A 16,825-nucleotide genomic window follows, 5' to 3' on the forward strand; every position below is an offset into this window, starting at 1 on the left:
CTGTGTGTTCACATGGAACCAGAACAAATTGCTTCATTCCCTAGATCGTTGTGAGTGAGGTAAAATTAGTCTGAAAATATGTAGAGAGGTCAGAGTGTTGTTAAGAGGAAAGCTAGTGCAAAAGTGTAGAGGATCTTGGATTGAGCAAGTGGGGAAAGACCCTTGAGCTGGGCAGGAAGAGAAGTTCTTCATCCTTGCACCATAAAAAGAATATTTAATAGGAAAATAAAGAAAACTAAAACCACCTTCCTCTCCATCCACCTTCTTCTACCTCTTTCCCCAAAGCAGCACAGGGGAATGGGGGCTGTGGTCAGTCTTCTAACACTTCGTCTTCATGGTCCCTCTCTGCCCCTGCTCCCCGTGGGGTCCCTCCCACGGGATGCCATCCTTCCCCAACTGAGCCTGGGGGCTGCCCACAGGCAGCAGCTCTTCAAGCACTGCTCCCACACGGCTCCATCCCACAGGGTCCATCCCCCAGGAGCAAAGTGCTCCAGCACGGGTCCTCCACAGGCGGCAGCTCCCCCCAGACCCCCTGCTCCTGTGTGGGCTCCTCTCCACGGGCTGCAGCTCTGGCCCAGGGCCTGCTCTTGTGGGGGTTCAGCTTTGGCCAGGGGAGGATCCCTTTTGGAGCTGGCTGTGGTCTGATGTGGGGCAGCTGCTGAGCTCTTCTCACAGAGGCCACCCCTGCAGCCCCCCCCGCTACCAAAACCTTGCTGTGTAATCCCAATGTCAGCGTTTTCATGTATAATAAAATGTGCTGGCATTTGCTGGCAGCAAAATGAATGAATTAATTAAAATCCCAATAATTGTGTCAGTGTTCTTCTCTAAAGGAAATAACTGGCAGTGTTACAATGAAGTTTTGTGAAGTTATTCACATACATGAATGTGCATATCCATCCAACTTAGGTTTGTAATTGGTAATAACTTGGCGTGACAAAGCTAGGAAGAGGCTGAGTTGAGACTCCCAGAGTTGCTGCCTTACAGGTTTTCTCTGAGGCTGAGTTGTTGCCATTCTCTTCCCCGAGTCACAGTTGGAATCTGTAAAATCTTTCATTTGCCTCTGCTGCAAAATGCCAACTGTAGGATGGCATTCTTCATTAGTTATTACTGCTGATATAAGAACAAAAGGCAGCCCAAGAAATTAATGCAGCTAACATTTCTCCTACTTTGAAGACTTCGGAAGGAAGCTAAAATCAATCTCAATGTTGGTTTTGCTTTAAAACATCATTGCAGAACATTGGATGTTCCCATAGCACAACTGGATAAATGAGAGAGAATTTCTTCCTAAACACAGGCGCTGAAAGTGGACGAGGCATTCATCTCCCCAGCTGGGTGTTTGCAGAGCAGGCGTGCACACCTGAGCTGCTTCCCGAGGCTTTCCTAGCAGAGAAAGGCTTTCCTGACACAGCTTCTGCCTCACCGCCGCTAAAGGGAGCCCTGCTGAGTAGTGAGGTAGCCCGTACGTTCATGTCTGCGCTGTAAGAGTCTTGTGTTCAGTGGGAAGAATCCTTCCGAGCTGTCGCAGGCACCAGATGAAGGCGACGCCTGCCAATTTCGTTCGAAGACTCTGGAGGACCTATTAAAACGGCACATGTTAAAATCAGGCTCACATATGGTCTGCTGTAGTTAAACTTCTCTTTTGTATGGAACAGTCCAATCCGGAGAGACGCGGAGCTGTTGCACAAAAATAGTAGGTTTTGGTTGTAGTAAGGAAAAAATATGCATTTCAATTTTGGATTTATTAAAAATAATAAACACTATATAACATATAAAATAATTAACCTACTACTTTATCAATGACTGGCATAAAATATATTTACCATTCTACTTTGCTTTTGTTAAAACAACCTGTAGCAAGCTGAGAGCCCAGATACCTTGGCTTAGGTTCTGGATGTTATTTTCAGCGTGAAGGTAGCTTTTGGTGCCTTCTACATCTGTACGTTTTTGTCTTCACCCCTGAAACTGCTCAAAAGTTTCATGGATCAAGAATGTTACAGGTTTGTTGTTGGTGGTTGTTTTTTGTTTGTTTGTTTTGTTTTTTTAGTGGTGGTCACTTATTCAAATTCAAGCTGAATTAAGCTCTCTTCCAGCCCACTCTCCAATCAGCAAGTCCACTCTACCTACCAAAAAGAGAATCCGTGACTTTGAGCATTCCTCCGAAGTGAACACACTAGAAGCAGCAGAAAATAGGATGATGAAGAGCCGCGTGTAGGAATCAACCTGCAGTTCTCTGCTTTTTCTTTTCAGCCTGTGTGTGCTGGAGACTAGGAAAACAGGGCAAGAGCATCATGAGATGTTCGGTGCTGAGTCACGCACGAGATCCTGTGTTAAAGTCAAAATCATTGCTGTGACTTTAAGTTAAACAGGTTAGCAGATGGTCTGTATCAGTCATGTGTAATGTGCTGGTGCAAGTGTTTGCTGTGATTCCAGTAAGAAAGGCACTCAGACGCGGTGAGTTATTGATTAAAATGTCATTTATTGGAGCTAATGAGAAAGAAAAGGAGAACAGATAATATTATGTCCCTTGGGATGCTGGGAACCCCACGTTGTGCAGCACTGGACAGATTGCCAGTAGGGCACCACACAGTGTGCAGAACCTGGTCTCTTCACCAGCATTTTGGTCTTTAGAGTTTGTACAGGATTTTCTTAGAAGAAAACAATTTAATTGATCACTTCAGCTGCTGAGCAGAATAAAGTCTGCATTTGAGCGTGTGGTTTCACTGTAAGATGGTAAGACAAGGGTAGGCACTGGTGGTGTAGTCGCTGGTGCAATCAGGAGCTGCCTTTGGAGTCCTCTCGTGTGATTCACTGGCTGTCCCTTCAGGTACTGTGACCTGGGCGTATGAATTTCATCAAAAACATGGTAGAAAAACATGGTAGAAAAGTCAGTCTTCCCCTTTTTTTTCCCTAATGAAGCATATGCGTTAAGCTGCCACTTTGTTCCCTTGGAATCACTGCAGCATGTGCAGCTGCGCTCTGTTTATCACCACAGGTGGTCATAGGGCAGGATAACGCAGGGTAACATAGCATCATCTCATGCCTTGCATGACATAGTTGTTAATACACACAGCAACCAGCTTCTCTTTTGCTGTCTGCAGCACAGCACTGTGGATTCCTGTTGGTTTCATCCTTCGTGGTGACCAGAGATCATTGCAGTGTGTTGCCTGGACAATTCGCCCTTTCTGCTCCCCCCCTTCTTTAAAACCAGCACAGTACCTTGTACCTGGCTCTAATGAATTTCATAACGTGGATTCCAGAAATTTCTTCATTTGGATTAGCATTGCTGTTTCCCAGAGCATTTTAACCCTCCTCTGCCCTCTTTTTGTTCATGGAATTTTTTATCTGCCAGTCACTAGAAATGTTAGAGCAGCCTGGTCTGGCCGCAGAGCTGGATCTGATTTGGGCTGGAGGCTGGGCTAGGGGCCTGCAAAGGTCCCTTCCATCCCGAGCCACCCTACGATTCTAGTCTTTTTCCCATCCCTCACGTTTCACCAGCTGCACAAAATTGCAGGCTCCACCTGATTTGTTTCTAAGTCTGTATGACAGCCTGACATCCCTTTCCAAATGTGTCCTCTCCCTGCAGTCTGCTGGTGGCTTCAGCACATCTCAACAGTGGCACGGCCCCAGTGAGTCCATAATTGCCACCTCCTGGACTACACTACTGGACCTGAAAGAGGGTGTGAAGGTGAGCAGGGTCCTGCAGTCACTAGGTGAACCTCCTCACTACCTGACGACTTTCAGAAATGAACCAAAGAGATCCAGAAAGCTTTGATTTTGAAATCTTTCACGGGTCGCAGTCTTGGTTCCTCGGATCCTGCGCTCCCCCCAGGTGTCTCGCAGCCAACGCCACCAGCCCTCAGCACATCGCCCCCAGGGGAAGGGCGCCGTCCCTGGTCCCTGCCGCACCGCAGGGAGCAGTGGCTGCTTCAAAATAAATCCGAGAGCAGATGGCGAGGCAGATTATTGTTCATCCTAGGGCGATGATGATGATGTGCCAGCTAGCTGCTGGTTGTCTATCAGAATTAATCAGGAGATGGTGCGGCACATGATCAGCGAAGCCACCGCTCCCCCTGGGAAGAGGGAAGGAAGAGGAGAGAAGCAGTTCTGTAAAATGAGTTGTCAGAGATGCGGTTGTCTCCAAAGATAGGAGAAGTTGCCTGTGAAGGGGAGACTATTTAAAAAGAAAAGCAGGAATGGGCTTAGGGTTTGGGTTTTTATATGCACGCATGCTCTTTTATGTAGCTGCACTATGCCTAGCTCCTAAAAAGCAACTGGGTGCATGTGATCAATTTCTCCCTGCTTTTGTCTCACTGGAATTGTTAAACATCTGAAATAAAAACATTCAAGAGGTTTATAAAACCTTTATGGATAGGAGCTGTACAGATAGCATGAACCACGATGCGAGCATATGCCTGGCTTGGCTTTCTGGTCTGTGTCAGAGGAAAGGACTCACCGCTCGCTGTGCTGAAAGCACTTCACAAGCATTCACTCCCTGGATACCCACAAAATAAACTAGGCAGAAGCTGACTCAACCCATCGAGCTGAAAGACAGTAACAAAGGTACAGCCTCAGAGTTTTCATGCCTTAGCAGTCTGAAGGGTAGTTTACCCCGGTGTCTTTCTTCTGGTTTTTTTTTTTTTTTTTTTTTTTTTTTACTGTTTGACTAAAGAGGTTAATGAAATGGCATAACAATTAGCAGATGTCGTGTTTTGTTTCATCAAATTAAGAAACAAAAGAGGGAGTACCTCATGGGTTGTTGTTTCTGTAATGGAAGTCAACAGGAACTTCGGGTCACTTAGAGGAACTGTCAGTCTATTTTATTAACTCAGTAAAATTTGTTAAACTAAATTTCTTACTCTGTGTCTTCAGCTTCTGTTGCCCAAGCTACTTGTCATGGCACAGCTTTTCCTCCAAAGATACATTTTTCTGGGGTGTGATTTATGGAGGACTCACGTTACTGTTTCTGAAGATGATTCAGGTGATACATTAAATACTTGGTTATCTGAGGCTATCAGGCATGGACAGTCTACTTAAAGACCACGTTTTATACAAACATACATTGTGAGATACAAAAAGTGGGATGAAATTTGCTTTTTTAACTACTACTCTTTCCTTTTATACTTTTTAAACATCAGCATAGTCCTAGGTTGTTAAAGGGATACTTGCCATGTCAAATAATCTGGGGGCTTTGCCTGTACGTAGCAGTGAGTGAAAGGCAAGGCTGAATTAAGCTTTTTTGCCTCTTATTTTTCAGGTGATCAAATTTGAGATGTTAGCAGTGAGGGGAAATCAACCCGAAGCAGAAATAAGATAGAATGACATGAAGAGAGGTAATCCCTCTGGACTCTGAAAATTTGCAAATGTCAAGGAGGCTTTTTTATTGCTTTGCCTGGCATTACTATAAGCTTCGTCAATATATCTCCTCCACAGCTCCACGAGCGAGATAGCAAATCACCAGCAGGTTATCTGAGACAGCAGGAATCTTGAGGTCAGAGACGTTCTTAAAACACTCCTGATGCCAGCAAGTCCTTCTCTCTTGCTGGTGTTGCAGATGATGAAATAAATTACTGGTTTATCTCTTGTTAGGTATAGGTCAGGCTGAGCTGGAAAATTTGTCTTGCGGGCTTTGTTTCTGATCAATTTTACCGTGTGCCATCGTGGGAGGGCCAACTCTTAGTGTTTTACATTCCTAGCACCTGAAATTTCCCATCTTTGTTGTCTTTTAATAACTGAAATAGTCTTGGGAATTAGTTTATTCCAGTGTCTCTGCACTTCCAATCTGCTATTATTTTTTTTTTTTTGGCGTGCAGGTTTCTAGAGTAATTTAAAGCAAGTTGTGTACTCAGGGGGTGCTCTCTTAATCTTAAATATTTGGGTGCAGGTAGGAGTGGGTGGCACACATACTCTGCAGTGAGAAGATTCCCATTTCTTCTGGTCAGCATTACTTGTTTTGACCATGAAACCAGCGATAAGAGACTGCACTGCAGAAAGCAAAACTTGCCCTTAGCTGCAGAAGGTTTTTCCCTCTGAGTAAAGCACTAATTGAAAACATTCCCCCCCCTTTCTAAGTATGAAATATAGGTGAGAGTGACAGGAATTTGGTCTCTGAAGGGTTGGTAGCAGAAATGCTTAGTTTTTAACATGTGCCTGGGGCACTCCTGCTGGCTCACCAGGCCATGCTGGCATTTTAGATTGTGTTCTGAACACTGGTCTTAGCAGTCCCTGCTGTACATTTCGTGCTGTAATTCCCCTCCTCCTTTCTTTTTTGGACGTTTTGGTAGGCCTAGAGTGTGTCAGGTTCTGCTGGTGCTCCAGCCTACGTCCTAGAGCCTGTGTGATGGTGCGTTCAGCACCGCTCCCCGTTACAGCGATGGTCAGCAAGAGAAGGGGTGAAAGATCTTTTAAAAAGATTTATAAAAATACTCTGTAATGCAGCAGAGTTAACAGGTAGGACTTGCAGGCAAAGCATACGTGTGCACGTGTCAGAAGGGGATCTGTTACCTTTTGAATGAGTGAGAATACGAGGTAGTTGATAGAAAATGCTACCTTGCATCATGCTTTGTATTCCCAGCAAAAAGTGAATCTCAAAAAGTCTGTTGGAGAGCAGTACCCATTCTTATCTCATACTGTTATATATCTTGGCAGTGCAGGGGCACCTTTCAAAGAGTGCAGGCTAGGAGCATGATCTATCACAGCAGTAAACAGCAGATTCAGTGAGGGCTGCCTGCGAGCTGCTCCAGACCTTTGGAAAGGAGGATAATCTGCTCCGATAATAGACTGGCTTTGTTCTGAAGTAACCAGCATCTGAAAAACCTGCTTTGTTCCTGTGAAGGGCCTCCAGAGCCTCTCAGAAAACCAAAAAGGAAAAGCAGACGGAAGAGCAGCGTGTCCTTTCGGAGCTGGCCCATCTTGCAGTGCCACTGAAAAGAGCTGGAAACAACGCGCTGGCGCGGAGCTCGCCGTCTTGCTTCCTCCTCCTCGCTCTTGCCAGCTGCTGCCATCAGGCATCCACGGCCACCACTGCTGGAAGCAGCGGTAGGGAAATACGCACACTTCTGCCATTGGCCCATTGGCCTTCCAAATGGTGCCTTGGGACGGTGCTCTAAGTGTTTAATTCTTGCTCTTTGTTCTTCAATAGATTTCTGGGGTGTACACCAGCAGCTTTGCATGAAACGCAAAGCCTCGGCATCCCTTGTGTAACCTGCTTTTCAACTGGAGTTTATTATAATGAGGAGAAAATGACATTTAACTTATTTATTTATTTTTATTAATCTTCATTGTTCTCTGTTGGAGGTCCGCGTAGCTCTGTGGAGGAAAGTCATGCAGTAGGGAATTTTCCTTACCGCCTGTTAATCCTGAAAGGAGTCTGGAAGGAAAGACTTCTGGTTATTGGCATTTCTGAGCCATCTTCTATTGAAATTGATGCCCTTTTGGGCTACAGGTGGCACAGGAGGTGTGTCAGGGTTGTAAATCCCTCTTCTCAGGGAACATGTTGCGTGTTGCTAAAGGGATTCGGTAGTTAGAGCAAGCGTGGAAGAAGAGATCTCTCCCAGAAAACCAGAAGTGCCGATGTGGGTTGACAGATTCATCTCAGGCACGGGAATTATTTCACGGCTGCCGTTGCCTGACACAGGAGGCTCTCGAACGAGTCTCAGGACATTTCTCTGCTGCGTTTTCCTTGTCCCTCCGTGCTTGAGGTTTTCAAGGAAGACAAATGCCGTCCTTACGTATTCTAAGGTGTTGCCAAGGGTGTCTTACCTCAGCAAGTCCTATTTTTACTGTTAACAGCAGGGTTCATTTTGTGCCGGGAGGGTCCAGAAGAAGGGCTGGACGCTATTTTTGGCCATCTGTAATAACGTTCCAGCAGCACCATTTTTCCAAGTTATGCCTAGGATAATGTAACTGCCGGAGTAAAATCCGCTCTGCAGCTTAACAGAGAGACCTTCTGTTTCCAGGACTGCCAGTCCCTCAATTTTTATACATTTACACAGTGCTCTCAGGGAGAATAAATAATACATGAACATATGCACTGGCTCAGTGAAATTTCCTTCTGATTGTAGCGAGACACCGGTTGATGGCAATTACCAAATATATTTCCTTCACCATTTGCTAATGGTGCTGGGTGTTTAAGAGCGTGCCTTTCTCTCCTTTGTTGTTGTTGTTGCCACGAGTTGCCATCTTCTTTTTATTTGCTGAACAAATTGCTTTGATCCTTCTTCGTATGCTGGAGAATTGCGGTTTTGAACCCTCCTGAACAGGTTTCTTGCAGTATTACCTCATCTGAATCAGAAATTGTGCCACTGCCTAAGTGCCCTTAAACGCTGTGTCTGCTGTATCTATATTACAGAACTAGAAGCTCTGAAAAGAAACCGATTGACATTAATCCCAAATGAAGTGTTTATTCTCTCTTTAATACCTGGTGGGCAATTCACTCCTCTGAATCCACATTAAACAAGAAAAATGTTTAAGAAGCATTATTAGGGCTCAAGATCAGGTACTCAGAAGCCAGAGCTGTACCTGGGTGTGCATATATTATGAAATGGTGTTGAATTGTATGATCAAATACTGGTTTTTACACTTAGCAGATTCCCAAAATAAACCTTTTTTTGGGAGGCTGATTTGGAGGAGTAGTATTTGTACGGGAGAAGTATTTAAGGCTGCTTCCCAAACCTGTTGTGCGTGTGGGTTAGACAGAGAATGCGGTCCTGAGGAGCAGGATTTTGTACTCCTGTCTCCACCATGGAGCCCCGTACCATGGTGAACAGGTCAGTAAAAACAAGTTGGTGGCAGGGGAACAATCCTTGCTCTTCCCCAATTTCACACAAACCTGTCTTAAAATTCTAAGGCCTGCTGCTGGGAAGTATTGATCTCATAGCTCTTAACTCAGAGGGTTTTGTGCTAGAATATGTACATACCTAGGAGAAACTGGGTCTAGATTTGGTGTGTTTAGTGTTAAAAGGAATTTCTTTCACTTCATTTTTGGTTCTTGATTTCCCATTTGTGAACTGGCTTAGGAATTCAGATGTCTGCCCACAACCCAGGATGTCTGTACCTGGTGGTACCTCTCCAGAAGAGGGAGAGAGAGAGGAGGAGATGCTGTGCTTCCTTGCCTGCTACCAGGAGAGTTGTCAGCGGTGGGGCACAGGCTGCTGTGTTTATCACCAGCCTCATCTGGCTTGTGGCTGTGGCTGTAGTGCCTTTCCGAGGGGTCTCCCAAAATTTCTACTTCTCTGCTTTCAGCCATCCCCAGCCTGTCACTGCATCTGACCAGCATCACTGCATCTGCTCAGCTGCAGTCTGCCTCGTCTTCTCAGCAGCCAAATGTTACAGCAAGCTTCTTCAGACTGCTAGGGTAAAGCCTGCTGCATTTCCAGTTTCAGTGGCAACACTGAACGTTTCATTCTGGAATTCGGGTTACCAAATCTTCCCTAAATGGCACCTTTTCCTACACATGGCCCACTGCTTGTACCAGAAGAAGCTTGAACAGTAGCATGGATGTCGTGGGGTGTCCAGACAGGGCTGACAGAAAAATGAACGCTTCCTGTGCCACATTTCAGGCCGGAGCACTGCAGTCAGCCTTGGGCTGTGGCGTGTCCTCGAGAGCTGGAGATCCAGCGGACCATGAAACCCGTCTTAGGAAGATGAGATGTGGCGTTGCGTTTTATGTAACACACTGTGCTCTGTAATTGGCTTTTTAATGCATTTATGGAAACGTTGAAATACTCGCAGAGAGAACAGTATTGCTGTGGTGTTCGGGAAGCATTTATTTGGTGGTTTTTTTCTGTCCTTTGCCTAAAGCCACTGGGTTTTTGGAAGTCAAATATGAATATAAATGTACTTGGGGCTATAGGTCTCCACTGTGGGGAGAAAAGAGAGATGGGGCCAGGGATGGCTAGGAGGTAAAATTGAGAGGAAACTCATCTTTCCTTGGGGCAGGAAGGCGTTTCTCTCTCAGACACGAGAAATTGGTTTCTCACTGAGATGCTGAGGATGCTTTAATGAAGGCTGAGCAGCCCCTTCAACTCCAGGAGTCGCTAAAGATGAACAGCTGCTGAAGCCTAATCTGCATCAGCATTAATGCAGTTAACCAACAACTGTTTTAACAATCAGCTCTGCTACTAGCCTGGTTCATTAAAGTCCTCAAAACTCTCTTCGCTTCAGTTTAATCCCTCAGAGGTGAATGTCCTTACATCCGAACGTGGAGGTTGTTGTGGCAAATAACGATCCAGGCCTGCTGTAGCCACTCAGCCTACTATTTCTGGCTGTAACGATTCGGGAGGGAAGTGCCTTTAGGTGCTGTCCTAAGTAGTCCTCTAAATCCTGAAAATCAATGCGAAATGAAAGGAACTTAATTATAATTTGTACTGACAGCGCTGCCTATTACTTAGGGTGCTAAGGACTCCCATTACATGAGCATGGATTGGTTGTGGAGGGAGGGGATAGGAGTTGTACTGATCCCTTCCCTTCCCTTCCCTTCCCTTCCCTTCCCTTCCCTTCCCTTCCCTTCCCTTCCCTTCCCTTCCCTTCCCTTCCCTTCCCTTCCCTTCCCTTCCCTTCCCTTCCCTTCCCTTCCCTTCCCTTCCCTTCCCTTCCCTTCCCTTCCCTTCCCTTCCCTTCCCTTCCCTTCCCTTCCCTTCCCTTCCCTTCCCATGGGACTGGGAAGAGGCTGGTACTGGAAAAAGCCACCCAGGGAAAGAAAGTTGGACAGGGAGGTCTGAGAAGTGAGAGGCTCTGGAGTCCAGGCTGAGCAAGCAGGAGCAGGTTGCCCAGACACCCTGCTTCCCCCTGCAGCCGACCCACGCCACGCTAGCAGCTTGTCATCTTCTCTGCTGCTCCGTTCAGTCAGGTGGCAGGGGGCTGTGAGGAGCAGGGGGCTCCACACCTGCTGATAACCATGCACAGCATCACCTGGACATGGGCTCGTGTCTGGTTCCCTGCTGGTAGGAACCTAGGAAGCTCTGACCTTTCCTCAAGATCTTCAGTCGTCCCTTTCCAACGTCACACGAAGCACTCGGGGATAGGAAGTGCTGAAATGAATGCTGCTTGCGCATCCTAAAACATTTTCCCTACCACGGATTTTTTTTTCCAAAGCAATTGTGCTTTACTCAGTGAGAACGATGAGCTGAGTGCATGTAATGTTTTTGCTCTGGTTTGCTGCAGAAGAACTAAAAACGTGTACAAGTCAGCCATTTACTGGAAGAAGATGGCTCCAGTAGCCACAGCAGCATGATCTGATGACCCTTCAGGTCAGCTGTGCTTCTGTCTGGTCTTGGACTGGTCATTTCTAGGTAAATTTCTCTAAGGCTGTCATTAGCCGTTTCTCCTAACTCATTTGAGATGCCCGATTCTGGAGCCTGGAAGATAATGGGTAAAAGCCCTGCGTGCTTATTGCAGGAACAGAAGTTCCCGAGAAGCATTTCTCAGGCATTACAAACCAAGTGCCGCTCAAATCTGCAGATGCTGCTGAAATTTTGCCATCTGTGCCTTAGCTCGCCCCCCATGTAATGGTAATAATGCTTCTTCTAAAAGAAGCTTGGAGGAGATTTTGAAAATAAATTACCTTAATGTTTTGTGGTTGCAGTGGAGAATAAAGAACTGGATGAGGCTGAAGGCTGGAGTAATAAAAATGAGCTGGAAGGTTGCAGTGTGAAGTACAGTGTCCTGTACCCAGCATCTCCTGCAAACCTCTCCTGTGAACATGGAGCTCATCCACTGGGAAGCGCAGAGGAGGAAAGGTCTGGAAGCATTGCGAGATCTTGTGATAATTGAGGCAGCACTTTCATGATCTTAAGAGGTCTCAGCAGTTATCCCAGAAGCACTAATGCCACTGGGCTTCTGGGAGGTCTCATCTGGAGAGTTGTATGCGCTGCAGCTTTTCCTGAGTAGCAGAAAGGTGAGAGAGAAAGTGATCAAACGAATGGGTGGCCACTTTTATGAGGGGAAGGAGAACATGTGGCTTATTTGGCCTTACAGAATGAAGGTGGAGGGGATGAGCTGGAGGGCAGCTTGTCAATATACCTGGAGGGTTAACCAGATGGAAGCTGGCTGAGGCGAGGTACAGTTGGCAGCACAATGTGGATGGGGCTTTGGGCAGCCTGGGCTGGTGGGAGGTGTCCCTGCCGTGGCAGGGGGGTGGAACTGGGTGGGCTTCAAGGTCCCTTCCAGCCCAAACCATTCTGTGATCCAGCAGAAGACCTTCCTTGTGTCTTTAACATTCAGTTCCAGTTAAATGTGTGCATAGGTGAGGAGCCAAACGAACACGGTGGGATCGGTTTTAATTCTGATGTCTCCTCTCTTGGGCAAGCTCCTCTGGCAGCGTTAAGCTGGTGCACGCAGCCGAATTCGAGCAGATGCAGCACGCACGTTTGGACACACCGCGTGCAAGGCGTGTGGGCGGTTGACCTTTTCCTTGTCTCGAGTGAAATCGAGTCATTAGGAATTAGCTGCAAATATCCTGGCCCTGTGCTTCCGAGCTTGAGCTGCGCTAATCGTAGCACGCCTTGGGGAGCCACAGCACCGGCGAATCGGTCCCTGAGGGAGCAGATGAGGAGATGTCTCTCTCAGAAGGCTGGTTTTTAACATGCTGGGTGCCTGAGCGTGGAACAGCGAGGTGTGTGTGGACAGAAGGGGATGCATGTGCTCCCTGTTGATACGTCCAAGGTGCAGGGAAGCTCCGGGTTGCCTGCTTGCCCTGGCTCATGCAGCGTATTTGCGTGGCAAACCAGCAGTTGTGTCCAGGCGGAGGGAAGAAATACATCCCAGGAGTGGGCACATGGCCATCCTCAGCCTTTGGATGGGCTCCACTTCATGTTTGTCACATGCAATACGCATTTGTGAGGAAAATGTGTCACTGCTGATGTGACATAAAAGCTCTGGTGACATTTTGCGACCTCTTAATGTCTAGCAGAAGAGGTTCGCAACACGTAAATGCCATCTGCCGTGGCAAGCCAACTCCTCGGTTCTCTGATCACATATGCATCTTCTGAAATGCTGCATCACCTCCAAAAAATCAGCATATTAATGGAGGAAGCCTGTCATTTCACTCATTCCCCGATTCTTTACATAATCCATCTCTTAACTTTATTTTTTGCTTGTGAAGAACCCTGAGGGGGGGACGTTGCAGCAGATCCACGAGAGCTCCAGGAGTTCCGTTCCATTTATTGTCTGATTTCTTGGTCCTGTGAACCGAAGTCATTCTCCCCCTGCTTTGAGTCTTTAGCAAATACTTAGTGTTCACAAATGGACATGAGAAAAGCAGGAGCTGTCTCAGGAACCTACAGCAGGACTTCGGGGTGTGTGGCGAGGGTTAGGTTGTAAAAAGAGGAGAGGTTTCGCTGTTAACCTGGGTTTGTTCCCTTAGTCATTATGGGAACCGAGATGTGCTAATTATTTTCAACTGATTCAACTTGTGCCAATTTGTCATGCTGATAGCTTCAGATGCGGGATAAGGAGACCAAACTTTGGCCTCAGTTCTTGCCGGGCTGACAGCTTATATAATTGTCCCGTTCTTGAATCGATAGCGGCAGTTTTTGCAGGGTGAAGCACAGAGTTTCGTGCTTGGATGGGAGAGGAGAGCGCCGTATTTACTTACCCTTCACGGCACGTGCTGCTGTTGTTGGGTGCTCTGGCTGTTGCAGAGATGTGACAAACTTCGTAAAGTGACTTCTTTGCAGGAAGTTTGTATGTGTTACACTCCACAGAGACATCACTCTCGGATTAATTTGCAAGTAACGATGAGCAAAAGCTGTTTCAGATGGTGCCAAGGTAGAAAATTGCATTTCTACAGACTGTGGTGAGAGGCAACAGATTCTGCCTCCTGTCATAAACAGTGCCTTTATACGTTTTCCAAGAACTGTGGAAGCATTGTCTAGCCCTCACAGCCACCAGCGAAGAAGCTAGGTCTGTTTTTATCGCTCTGTTACAGGCAGAGAAGGAGATACACTGAAAAACGAAGCGACGAGACTAGCAAATCTGTGCAGGCAGCAGGACGAGACACCAGCAGCCCTGGCTTGCAAGCCTGTCCCGTTACCTCGTGCCCTGGGCCAACCCCATTCTTCCAGCTGTGTTTGTACCTGGTGTCAGTGATACAGCCGGCTCCCGACACTGATGGTTAGACAGAAACATGCCGATTCCCTGACACAACCTGTCCTCGGGCTCCCTGTTAGTAAAAAGACACCTTTCCCTTTCTTCATTAGGGTACCGAGAGATGATACCAGGTGTGTGTCAGTGCCACGGGAAGGATACGTAAAAAAGAAATGACACAGGGCCAAGAGAAATCCCGAGGTGGGAGCGCAGCATTTGTAGCCACGTAGCTGTGCCCGCCGTGTGTGAGGACAGGGCAGCGCACTGTGCTGCTCCCCTGGCTGCAGACCATATGGTGAGGGCCTGCTGCGAGCGCTTCCCCAAGGTTCCTGCTCGCAGATGGAGCAATGAAACCAAAAGGCCTGCTGTGAGTTCAGTAGTTTGTTTTTTTTTTGTAACTGCATTGCCATGCAACCGTTTCGGTTGCCTCTGTTTGACCTGCTTTTCTAGCTCATTTAAAACGTCTAGCAAGAAAGGGCGTGAGATTAGGAGATGTCTCAATAGTGGTGCTGCAACACACCTGGGCTTCTCAGAGCAAGGAGCTGCTCCCCGAGCTGGGTATCACCGGCTGACATCAAAGTGCTTGTTGCTTTCTTGGCTGCTTAATAACCAGGTGCACTGCGTGTGGGAAGGGCTTGTCAGAGTGAGAAAAGCTATTTAGCATCGAGCAAAGAAAACAGTGAAGCGCCCTTGTTTAAAACGCTGCGCAAAGAGCTGGCCTTGTTGCTTTTCTTCTGACACTTTGCAACTTTTTTCATTTCAGGAACTTTCCGCTGTACTTTCTGTGAGACTGAAGTGGAAGAAGATGAGTCGGCAATGCCCAAGAAGGATGCAAGGACACTCGTGGCAAGATTTAACGAGCAGATCGAGCCCATCTACGCGCTGCTTCGTGAGACAGAAGATGTTAACTTAGCCTATGAAATCCTCGAACCAGAACCCACAGAGATCCCTGCCTTGAAGCAGAGGTGGGAACAGGCCCTGCTTTCTCTGACTGCTTCCTCACAGCACGTTTCTCTGCTCCGTGAGGTTTTCCCAAACCTTCTGCAACCCCTGGCTGCATTCGGGTCTTACTTGTTCTGCACCAAGGGTGCTTCACTCTCATCTTTCTCTCAAACCCTTTTGTTTATTCCTTTTGTTTCCACCCAGCTTTTGAAAGTAAGCAAAATGCATTCTACATTTCATGTTTCAAATCTGTATGTGACAAAACTTCTTTTTCTGATTTTCCTCTACTTGTTACACAACTCGTTTTTGGGGGGAGACCATGTTATAGTCAGAAAATGTTTAAAATGTTCCTGCCCATGGGAAATGACACTTTCCTTCAGAACATTCCTAGCTGTACAAAAACAGATGATGTTTAAATAATGCAGAAAGATGTGGGGAGCTGTCAGTTTTGTCAGCTCTGGTGAAATGTGATGCACTTCTCTCTGTTTTAAAAAAAATAATTAAACACACAAGAAAAAAATCTGTACCATGGGGATTTGGGGAGAAGCATTCCCACAGTTCCTCGGGGTGCTTGGCTTTTGTTAATGGGAGAGCGAGCAGGATACTTTTTTTTTTTTTTACATTCAGGCTAACCTTGAGAGAGAATGTTCATCATATATTAATGCTGGACAGTTTCTAATTAATATAATAAAAAATTACTTGTCTCTTTCTAGCCAAGAATATAGCTGATTTTGCTCATCATTCTGAGAAAAACAGAAGCCATGTAGGGAGGGGAAAAGATTTTTCCAAGGTCGTTCAGCATGTCTTTGTTGATATGGGGAGGCTTTGAAGCCTTTATTCCCAAGCTGAATCACGAAATTTTGCTTTAAAAACCCACTTCTGTAGTTCGTGTAGTAGAACCGGGATAACCCCACCAAAAAGAGGGTCATTTCTCAGCCTTCCCATGGCTACCTTATCTCAGCGCACAGGAAAGGAGCACAGCAGAAGCCTGGTGCAGTCCCACGATTAAATAGCAGCACCCACTTGCTTGACTCTTAAATACTTATAAAACATTGTAAATGATTAATTACTCTGAGCAGGGAATGACAAAATAAATAGGCATTTTTAAATCCTTACTTGAGCACAACTCGCTTCAGCACATACAATGATTTAATTATTTATTAACGCTTATTAATTCAAAGCAGCTAATTGCATGAAAGTACTGCTGTGAGATTTTTTTTTTTTTAAAAGTGCCAAACCCTGGGTTATTTATTCTCTCTCCATTTTATGGAGCCTTGAGTTTCTGAAGTCATTGCCGAAACTGGCATTCGATGCTCCCGAAACAGACAGAAAAGGTCACAAAGTGCCTGCGTCTTCTTTTTTTTTTTCAGAGGCACGGGCAACTCGTGTTTCCAGGTGGTAGCTCTAACCAGCCTCACTGACAACCTGTAGCTGTCACTCACCTGCCAACATGGCTGGTCACATCTTCATTTACACTTTCCTAGGAGGCAGTTCCTTCCCGTAACCTTGGCAGAGCATTAGTTAGCACCACAGGTTTCAAAATGCACGTGCTTTACCCGAGCCATTCTCTGTGGTATCCTAAAACAGATGAATTTGAATACCTCCTCCATTTTCTTATGTCAGGATAACATGATGTTATAGAACATAAATCCCTGCAGAATTCATTTCTGTGGTCATGCTATCAAGGACCATGGGTTGTTCCCTATGAAGCTGAAGCTCTTAAGAGCAGCTAAACGAAAAAGTGCTTTAGTTCAGACACAGCACAAAAGGAGTTATCCCCGTTTTACAAGACCTTTTATTA

At 46.3% G+C, this 16,825-nt stretch overlaps 1 protein-coding gene across 2 annotated transcripts in view; it reads left to right on the forward strand.

Moving 5' to 3' along the window:
- GTF2E1 (general transcription factor IIE subunit 1) overlaps positions 1-16,825 on the forward strand; it is a 45,387-nt gene that overhangs the window by 22,765 nt on the left and 5,797 nt on the right. For both annotated transcript variants that reach the window (XM_082751938.1, XM_082751939.1), the window contains exon 3: positions 14,846-15,047. In XM_082751938.1, coding sequence (XP_082608064.1) covers positions 14,846-15,047 — 202 coding nt within the window. The remainder of the gene's footprint in view (positions 1-14,845; positions 15,048-16,825) is intronic.

Source organism: Aythya marila (assembly GCF_965140915.1).
Source record: "Aythya marila genome assembly, chromosome: 1".
Taxonomy (NCBI): Eukaryota; Metazoa; Chordata; class Aves; order Anseriformes; family Anatidae; genus Aythya; species Aythya marila.